General features: G+C 41.8%; 1 protein-coding gene across 4 annotated transcripts in view; it reads left to right on the forward strand.

The window, feature by feature from the left end:
- mpp2b (MAGUK p55 scaffold protein 2b) overlaps nt 1-10,046 on the forward strand; it is a 43,184-nt gene extending 33,138 nt beyond the window's left edge. For 3 of the 4 annotated variants that reach the window (XM_055924506.1, XM_055924499.1, XM_055924516.1), the window contains 10 exons: nt 534-710; nt 1,050-1,205; nt 1,457-1,684; nt 4,214-4,345; nt 4,465-4,567; nt 6,218-6,286; nt 6,501-6,662; nt 7,516-7,718; nt 8,128-8,256; nt 8,658-10,046. In XM_055924506.1, coding sequence (XP_055780481.1) covers nt 534-710; nt 1,050-1,205; nt 1,457-1,684; nt 4,214-4,345; nt 4,465-4,567; nt 6,218-6,286; nt 6,501-6,662; nt 7,516-7,718; nt 8,128-8,256; nt 8,658-8,834 — 1,536 coding nt within the window. In that variant the 3' untranslated portion in view covers nt 8,835-10,046. The remainder of the gene's footprint in view (nt 1-533; nt 711-1,049; nt 1,206-1,456; nt 1,685-4,213; nt 4,346-4,464; nt 4,568-6,217; nt 6,287-6,500; nt 6,663-7,515; nt 7,719-8,127; nt 8,257-8,657) is intronic. The other variant, XM_055924512.1, reaches the window with a different exon arrangement.

Here is a 10,046-nt window from a genome sequence, read left to right on the forward strand (position 1 = left end):
ATGTTCAGTAAAGTAGGCTCAGTGCCCTCAGTGCAAAATACGAAGTGAAATATTCATATAAACTAAAATATTGATGCTCCACAGCACAGGGAGAAAACTTACAGTGTGTCTGACTGTTTTAGGGCAGACTGCATATTATTTGGTGACGTCGTGACTCAAAGTCGTTTGTTGCTGCATGGGAGTTACACTGTGTTTCTTTAGATGTTTTCTTTATTTTTACTGGACAGTGACTTTAGTGCTACAAAAGAACTGAGTTAATAGTAAATACTCTGTGACTATTTGTATGGCCTAAGTACGTCGTGACATTTGCCATATATTTGCTCTAATTTGGTACTATTGGTCCTGTGTGGCTCAGTTGGCAGGAGCATGGCGCTAGGAATGCCAGGGTCATGGGTTTGAATACTAAAATGTATGCACTCACTGCACTGAAAGTTAAACGTGTCTGCTAAATAGTACATATAAATAATTACTGCAATGGGCTAAAATGACCAACAAAGATTGCTAGTTATTAACAATAACTTTTTGACCTTCAGTTCCCGTCTCCCTGCTACCCGCAGGCCCATGAGAACCTGGAGGAGTCCAGGCTGGAGGCGGTGAGTGACAACAACATGGAGCTGGTGCAGGACATCCTGAAGGAGCTCACTCCCCTCACGCACAGGAGCAAGGCCGCAGACGAACTGGCATGCATACTGAAGGAGCCACACTTCCAGGTCTACACACTCAACGTTTTCGTTTATGCTTGATATCACAGCTGATCTAGGATCATGCAATCTGTTCATGCAACCTTATTCATCATGATCTAAAAGGCTAAACTCATCCTAGATCAGCCCTCCAACTCTACTTCTACTCCATTCTCAAAGAAATCCCTTACTGAAGGGAAACCTAACTGATGATGCTACCATGGATGCCATGCTACTTTGTTTAATGCATCCAATGCAGTCTTCTTAAGATCAGTTGCAAATATGACTGTCTTACTAGAACAATTCTATCCTACAGTATGTGCCATGCAATCATCCACATCTTGATCCTCTGTCCCTATTGGTCCACAGTCTCTCATGGAAACTCATGATTCGGTGGCATCCAAGACCTTTGAGACTCCTCCTCCCAGCCCCTGTTCCTTCATGGACGCTGCCTTCAACAACCAGCCTGTGCCCCCAGATGCAGTCAGGATGGTGGGCATCCGCAAGGTGTCTGGAGAGCACCTGGTAAGACTCAGTGAGGGACAAGAAATGCTGGACACCCTGGCAGCCATTTTGAAATGGCTTTACAGTGGTTTACGTGTGCAACTGTGTGTTGAGTTGTGGTGTGGTTCTTTATGAAACTGAAAAACAAAATGGTGGTCCTTGTTAAACCTTTGTTAGTACTTCTAGTCATGGATGTTTTCCTCTTCTTTGACTCGGCTCAGGTAGATAAAAACACAATGGTAAAATAAAGTGCTACATCTTTGTCTTTGTAGGGTGTGACATTTCGGGTGGAGAATGGAGAGCTGGTGATCGCCCGCATCCTTCATGGCGGGATGATCGACCAGCAGGGCCTCCTCTACGTGGGTGACATTATCAAGGAGGTGAATGCAAAAGAGGTGGGCAATGACCCCAAGGTGCTCCAGCAGATGCTCAAGGAGGCCAGCGGCAGCGTGGTGCTCAAGATCCTCCCCAGCTACCAGGAGCCTCACACCCCACGCCAGGTGAGTTGAGCCCTGACCCTTGATCCCTCGGTGTACCCCATACATTGACCCATATGACCTCAGCAACAGCTGCCGAAATTCCTAGGGTCCTATGATTTATTCTAATTGGAACCCTAGCCCATATCCCTTTTTGGACTTCATTAGATCTGAAAGCATTGGGTAGGTGTATCCAATATGCCCCAAAAAATCCACTTAGTCTGTCAGAGTACAGTTTGAGCTATTACCATATTTCTTCTACCTATCAAATCTTTTAAGATCTATATGTAATTCAATAGGATTTGTTGCTGGGAAAGTTTAACAGAAAAGATTTTTGCATTCGTTTTCAAATATTTTTTAAATTGTCATAGAGTTTTACTCTCGCTTTAAAATTATTTACTTACCAGTTTTGGGGTTTTGCTTTTGATGTCTTATTTTTGTTTACAATTCTATATATTATGCTTTCAATTGTTTGGTTTTTGATTTCAACATACATTATTTCACCCGTCCTGGAAAATATAATGTTTACATTCTCAACTTTATTTTTCATGTTCACAATTTATTTTATTTTGAATTCAATACATGTGGCGTGAAATTGACCCCATATAATCCTACTGAATTATTCTTCTCTCATGAATAATGAATTAGCTACTGGAGTGAGTATGATTTAGAGCAAACAAAAAAACAAAACAAAAAACGGGGGAAAAAACGGATTTGTACAGTAGATCTGTTCCAACTAGAAAGGAAATTTTGCGATGTTTGATTTCCAGCCACATCCTCAGTATTTCAGCTGACAACAATGTTGTATAAAAGAGTGTTAAAGAGTTTCACACCATTTGCAAGTGTTTGAACTTTTGCAGTAAGTAAGTTATTCAAAATAGTGGATTGTTTCCCTTAGTATGCACCCTCAATGAATACACCCAAAACACATTACTGGTTACTATGAGTCCTTTTAAACAATCCCTTTCCATTTAGGGGCCCAGCCTTTGAATTTGTTGTTGGTATAGTGTCCTTAGCTCTGTGAGTGTTTAACCCTGGAGTCTAGCTAATGGTCACAGGGTCTCAAAGGAGCCAAAGAGTGTTATAGACTGAGTGTACTCAGCAACAGCATGGCCCAAATGAAAGCTCACAAGGAAAAGCTCACAGGACAGGACACCTGTCTCAAATAACAGTAATTCATGTCATGCCAATAACCCACAGCTCTGTACTGTCTATCCCATTCCACTGACCAGCCAAGGCCCAATATGAGCTGGACAGAGGCCCTGGGCCAGACGCCCTTTTGAAAGAGTGCCTTTGAATCGGCCCCTCATGGCTGACTGGATAACATCAGGTCTGGGCTATTCGTTTGAAATATTTCAGGGCGCATTTCAAAAGGTTCGAACAACAAATTCTGAGTGGCTACTGCCTTGACTTTCTTCCTGACGACCAACGCGGGTTCATTTTGAAGTGTTTTGATTGCCGGAGGCGACTTCAAGCTGTCCAAACAGAGAGCTGCTGCAGAATGTTATCTCTGAAAGGGAGAGAGATGACAGATTGGACGCTGTTGTCTGGAAAGACATTTCCCTTGCATCGGAAAACTGCTCCATCATCACAGCACATTGCCAATCATGAGAAAAACTGTTTGTCAAAACACAATTCCATTCCATATAAGGATCTACGTGCAGGTGGGTGCTACAGTACATGTTGATAGTAGATGATACATTCCCCTTAAGTGCAAAATAAATCCAGTCCATTAAAGAGATGTTCAACTCTGTGTATTACACAGTATCAACAATAACCACCTCTCTGCACTGTGTGCGGGTGCATGCTGAGGTGACCGAGCTAAGTAGACAACATATTTTACCCAGTGCCCTCTCTAACGCCTAGTGGCAGCATTGGAGGGGGTGATGGTGGAGCATTTCATTCACGCTTCAACTCGCCAGCTTTGGAAATCACCGTAGAGCATATCGTATGATTGCCATGGCTACCCATTATGGCTCTTCCTCCTTTCTGGCTTTTCCATTTTCAGGCAAAGGTATTACAGGGGTGGTGCTCTAGCTTCGTAATGTCTGGGAAAGTAAGAGGCGGATGAACAAGGTCGTCTGATTTGTATGGTCTGGACCAGATACTGTAGCTATTCAATGGGGACCATTAAGACCACACACTGGTTGACCAGATTGTGTTTACATTAGAAAGGCATGTAAACTACAAGTAGTTTAGCTGTAATGTACTAAAGTGTTCAACTTTGCATTTCTTAATAAGCAGTATATTATATATTATGACACACACGATAAGAAGACATGCACTCTACACACACGTACACATGGATGTTGTATTGTAAATATGTGATAGTGGAGTGGTGGCCTGAGGGAACACACTAAATGTATTGGCTAGAGTGTCATGAAATGTAATGCCATGTGATATTTTGAACTGTATAGAACTCTCTTAATGTTGCTGGACCCCAGGAAGAGTAGCTGCTGCCTTGGAAATAGCTAATGGGCACCCTTAATAAATACAAACGCCTCTACTCAAGCGGCTAACCTGTTCACCGCGCTCCCTCTCCGTCTCCCTCAGGCCTATGTGAAGTGTCACTTTGAGTACGACCCGTCCCATGACAACCTAATCCCCTGTAAGGAGGCAGGCCTGGGCTTCAGCAGTGGAGACATCCTGCAGATCTTCAACCAGGAGGACCTCAACTGGTGGCAGGTCAGTCACTTCTAATGGACAACCACTCTTAATTCGTTCCCTTTATCCCCGAATAGTTTTCAATGTGTTGTTGTTTAATATGGTGATAGGACAGCTTTATGTATTTTTTTTCATCACAGGCATGTCACCTGGAGGGGGGCAGTGCAGGCCTCATCCCCAGCCAGCTCCTGGAGGAGAAGAGGAAGGCTTTTGTCAAGAGAGATCTGGAGCTGGTTACAACAGGTGATGTATATTGTATATGCGTCATTCCTTATACCGTATTATAAACCATAAGGGCAGGAAAACACAAAGTAGCTTGACCTCTTCTACACGCTAAAGATAACGCTCTGAGTTCACAAGTTGAACACGTTTACTCCTCGACATCTGTCAGGGAAATAACACAAGACAATGAAAAACTCAAACGGGATAAGGTGTGATGATACTTTATTATTGTCTGAACGCGCAACAATATGGTCCACAAAAATAAAACCGTGAAGCATATGTAACAGTATAACCTTAGACCTTCCCCTCGCGCGAACCAGGGACCCTCTGCACACATCAACAACAGTCACCCACGAAGCGTCGTTACCCATTGCTCCACAATATCCGCGGCCCTTGCAGAGCAAGGGGAACCACTACTTCTAGGTTTCAGAGCAAGTGACGTAACCGACTGAAGGGCTGCTAGCTCGCACCACCGCTAACTAGCTAGCCATTTCACATCCGTTACACATAAATGGAGACAAAAGAAAGATTTGTTGCTCTGGGTCTTTTGTGTGTGCACTGTGCACGTGTACGCTTTAGCCTCCTGCTTGTCCCCCAGTCAACCTTCAAGACGGTTGTTTCATCAGTGAAGAGGGACTAGCAATAAGCAGCAGGCTTAGAGAGGAATGACTCAGACAGGCGGGCTGATTCAATCTGTTCCTCGTTAAGCTCATTCTAAACAGAGGGGTCAGGTCACATTCATACTGTAGTGTCCTCTGTCTGTCTGTAGCACAATAGTACATGTGGTGGGTGGTGAGTCAGCCTGCAGCCTTGCCTGCAGCTGCTTCCCTTCACTTCACTTGTGGCTCAGTTGGTAGCGTGTGGTGCTTGCAACGCCAGGGTTGTGGGTTCAATTCCCACGGGGGACCAGTACAAAATACTATGAAAATGTATGCAAGTCACTCTGGATAAGAGGATCTACTTAAATGTAACTTCAGTAGGAGGAAGCGCCAGTCTGCTAAGACTGCTCTTGGGCCTGTTGTAGACACATATGGGACACTTGTGGGGGGTATTCATGCAGTATATGATATAATTATATATAAAATGCCTATCCCAAGCTACTTGTATTGAATGTATGAATCAAACACACAACAGTGGCGCTAACGACTGAGCCATTGGAACCAGCATGCAGTATATGATTAGGATTTTAATGTGATTGAGCTATATTTAAAAAGCAGAAGTGATCATTGTCAAAGGGCCAGCTCTTTTAATGCATCCCATCAACATATTGATCCACTGTGTCGATATCAAAGTTGTATTTCTTTTCATAAAACAAACATCAAAAGGTTATGTCATGCCCATTGTTGTCCCTGCTTCAAACAAACGTCCTCAAAGCCCACCTGCCGGCCAATACTGAGGAGACGACTGGGCAGTAACAGTGATTCCCAGTTGTACTGTTGTAATAAAATGGAGTGTCATCCTTACTGTAATGCAGAGGCATACTGCCCTCTGGTGGTACATGCTACCTATTGCACCCTCAGCAGACTTGATTTACGATTCAGAACAGCAACACTGTAAAAGGCAACAGACCCTGACTGGCAGGCGCTATTCATTAAATTGAAAACGATTCAATTGAAGTGGGTTGAGAAGTACTGAATGAAGACCGAACATTTTGTGTGTTGCTTTTCACAGGTCCTCTTTGTTCTGGAATGGGCGGGAAGAAGAAAAAAAAGATGATGTATCTAACGACCAAAAATGCAGGTACGTTTTTTGTACCAACGTGACCATTTGTGAACGTAACAATGTTTGAAACTCCTGCGAATGTAGTCTTTACTTGTAGTAAACATTATTAGACACAAGTGTAAACTGTTATCAATGCAGTATGCTAGATTGTGTAGGTGGAGCATGAATTCGATTAGGTAAAGTAATACCGTTAGTAATGCGGATATCTGATATGAATATGTTGACTGTTCAGAGTTTGATCGGCACGAGCTGAGGATCTACGAGGAGGTGGCCAAGGTTTCCCCGTTCCGTCGGAAGACGTTGGTTCTGATTGGAGCACAGGGAGTGGGCCGCCGTAGTCTGAAGAACAAACTGTTGGTGTCAGACCCCCTGCGCTATGGGACCACCATCCCCTGTGAGTAGTACTAACATTGAACATTGACAGAGCTACAAACACTGACACTTAGATGTACTCTGGTATTCTGTAATCAATGCCATATTAGAAAAGTATACAAAAAACATAAACAATGAAAATAAATACAAATGCGGTATACACATTTGTATGAGTTACAAAGACTACATTTTGTGATTCTTTGTGCGTTGTTCACTATATTTGTCGGTTGCTATACCTTAATGTATATGACCAAACAACAACCATCAATCTGTATTTATCACCAGCAGTGGTGTAAAGTACTTAAGTAAAAATACTTTACGGTACTACCTAAGTATTTTTTTGGGGTGTCTGTACTTTACGTTACTATTTATATTTTTGACAACTTTTACTTTTACTTCACTACATTCCTAAAGAAAATAATGTACTTTTTACTCCATACATTTTCCCTGACACCCAAAGGTACTCTTAACATTTTGAATGCTTAGCAGGACAGAAAATTGTCAAGAGAACATTCCTGGTCATCCCTACAGCCTCTGATCTGGCGGAGTCACGAAAAACAAATGCATTTTTTTGTAAATTATGTCTGAGTGTTGTAAACAATAGCCAGTGTACCCCTGGCTATCCGTCAATTTTAAAAATAAGAAAATTGTAATATAAGGATTTTTTTTTAATTCATACTTTTACTTTTGATAATTAAGTATATTTTAGCAATTACATTTACTTTTGATACTTAAGTATATGTAAAACCAAATACTTTTGGGCATTTACTCAAGTAGAATTTTATTGGGTGACTCACTTTTACTTTTTCTATTAAGGTATCTTTACTTTTACTCAAGTATGAAAATGGGGTACTTTTTCCACCACTGATCAACAGTTACCTCGAGGAAACCCAAGGTGGATGAGAAGGATGGACAGATGTACTCGTTCATGACTCGCAGTGAGATGGATTTGGACATTAAGAACGGGCGCTTCCTGGAGCATGGCGAGTACGACGGGAACCTCTACGGCACCAAGATCAGCTCCATCCATGAGGTGGTGGACTCTGGCAAGATCTGCATCCTGGATGTCAACCCACAGGTAGACTATAGCATCTGGGCATCTTTATTCATTCAGATATTATCCTCTATGCATTTTTGGAGTATCAATGTCCAGGGAAGAGGTTGATCTTGACCTTTATTTCATTTAAAGGAGAGCTGAATTCTGTCTCCCATTCATATTGTATTGTTTTATTTTTAGATTGTTGGCTACATTACCACTATGCCAAACTTCGGCACATAGTAAAGTAATCGGGTTATGATATAATGTTCTTATTGTTTAACCAAAGCGAGAGTTTGAATTACAGAGATGAAACGGAAGGAGGGGATTCCATTAATGAGACACATTTTCAAGTGATTCATGGCCAATTTGATTAGCTGGTTACGTCATTAGCGGCTTATAATAACATATTGTTACAGCTACTTTTCAACGATTTCATTCCACGCTACAGGCACTTAAGGTTCTGCGGACGTCAGAGTTCCTTCCCTACGTGGTGTTTATTGAGGCTCCAGATTACGAGGTCCTCAAAGCCATGAACAAGTCTGCCAAAGACGCCGGAGTCATGACCAAACAGTTAACGGTGAGTCCCAGACAGACTGGATAGTTGTATCACAGCTACATCATTGGTCCTGTTACTGTTAGCAGACATAGTTGTTAGACACATGGTAAAATGTAGGACTGGTATGTTCAAAATGCATAAACATCATCTTTAATATGCCCATTCACGGCAATTCATTTCTGACCGTGTAAAACCAATCTCAGTGTTTACATCATCCCTTGTTACCTTCTCGGTCATGCCATGGGATCAGTTTGACCTTTTAGACCACAATGAATAAGATTGTAACGGACAGGGAGAATCTGATCCTAGATCAGCATGTCTACTCTGAGATGCTTTTTGAATGGGCCCAATTGTTCATATGCAAACAAGTCATAGTTGTCCATGATAGCCACTATCATCACCCTGTTGTTCCTCCTATGCAGGACTCAGAGCTGAAGAGGACAGTGGATGAGAGTGAAAGGATCCAGCGGGCCTACGGACATTACTTTGACCTGAACATCATCAACGACAGCCTGGAGGGGGCCTTCTGCGGCCTGAAGATGGCGCTGGAGAGACTAGGCGCAGAGCAGCAGTGGGTTCCTGTCAGCTGGGTCTTCTAAAGGCCGGTCAGAGGTCAGAGCTAGAGGTCAGGATGTCATCATGAGGAGGTCAGAATAGGCGTCAAAGGCCTGAGGAGTTGGTACAGGCCGCAGGTAGAGAGGGATCAATCAGGAGAGAGTAAATTGTAAAGGGTTGGAGCTTCCCTCCACAGCTTGTGACGCTATTGGTTGGAGGTCTGTTGTAAGGGTCCAATCCCAATGTTCCAGTGCAAGAGGTCTGCCTCATGGTAGACTTTTGCACAAATTATATACTCCGCAGACATGATGTCAAACTGCAATTTTTGTTTAAAAAAGATGTAAAAAATAAACGAATAACCAAATATATATTGGTATTTGTTGAGGAGGCTTTAGAGGGGATTTGAGGTACAGTGCGTAGTGTGTGAGTGATACGAGTGGCAGTATATTATATATGTTGAAGTAGGCTTATTTTGCAAATACTGTGCTGGCGGTCTTGGAGTATAATGGATATTGTTATACTACCAGGAGTTCCCTGAAAATGTTTAGCCTTCCCAAATCTTACAAAAACTATGTAGTGCAATGTTTACATTGAATGTTTCGTTTCGTGGCCGATTTAGAATACAAAGGTACCAACTGTCACACTATTCTTTATATCAAATTCGGTGTATTTTGTCATATGAGCGTACGATTGTAAATATTTGACAGTTGTCCTGATGTTACTGTACTTATTCTTATTTATGTTCTCTTTGTTGAAAAAAAAGCTAGCATAGCAATACATGATCTGAGATGAATACACAAATTCACGCATGAATGCATACCCACTCACACAAAGACATACACACAGCAATCAACAATGCATACACGTCAATACGCTCTATTTTCTCTCTCTGAGAATTGAATATTTTAATGTCATCTTAAATTTCTTTGTTACCATGTTTAAAAAAAAAATCAAATATGTGTTTTTTTAAAATTAGTTTAATGTGTGAGATGTTGGCAATATTCAGCTGGTGATCTTTTTAGCACAGATGTGACCACAATCGCTAAGTGTGAATTTAGGCCCCTAAGAAATGTTTTAGATGATTGAAACTGTAATTGTTTGATTACTCTGCACACTTGTTCGTTTTACTTCATGTGGACTATAGTGTCTGTCACTTATAGTGTCTGACTCTTTCTGAGTAGAATGTTTGTTTTGATGGACATATTTAGTTTATTATCAATGTTGATTATACAGGTTATATATATATTATATATATA

The sequence above is a fragment of the Salvelinus fontinalis genome, chromosome 1 (genome assembly GCF_029448725.1).
Source record: "Salvelinus fontinalis isolate EN_2023a chromosome 1, ASM2944872v1, whole genome shotgun sequence".
In the NCBI taxonomy this organism is placed as follows: domain Eukaryota; kingdom Metazoa; phylum Chordata; class Actinopteri; order Salmoniformes; family Salmonidae; genus Salvelinus; species Salvelinus fontinalis.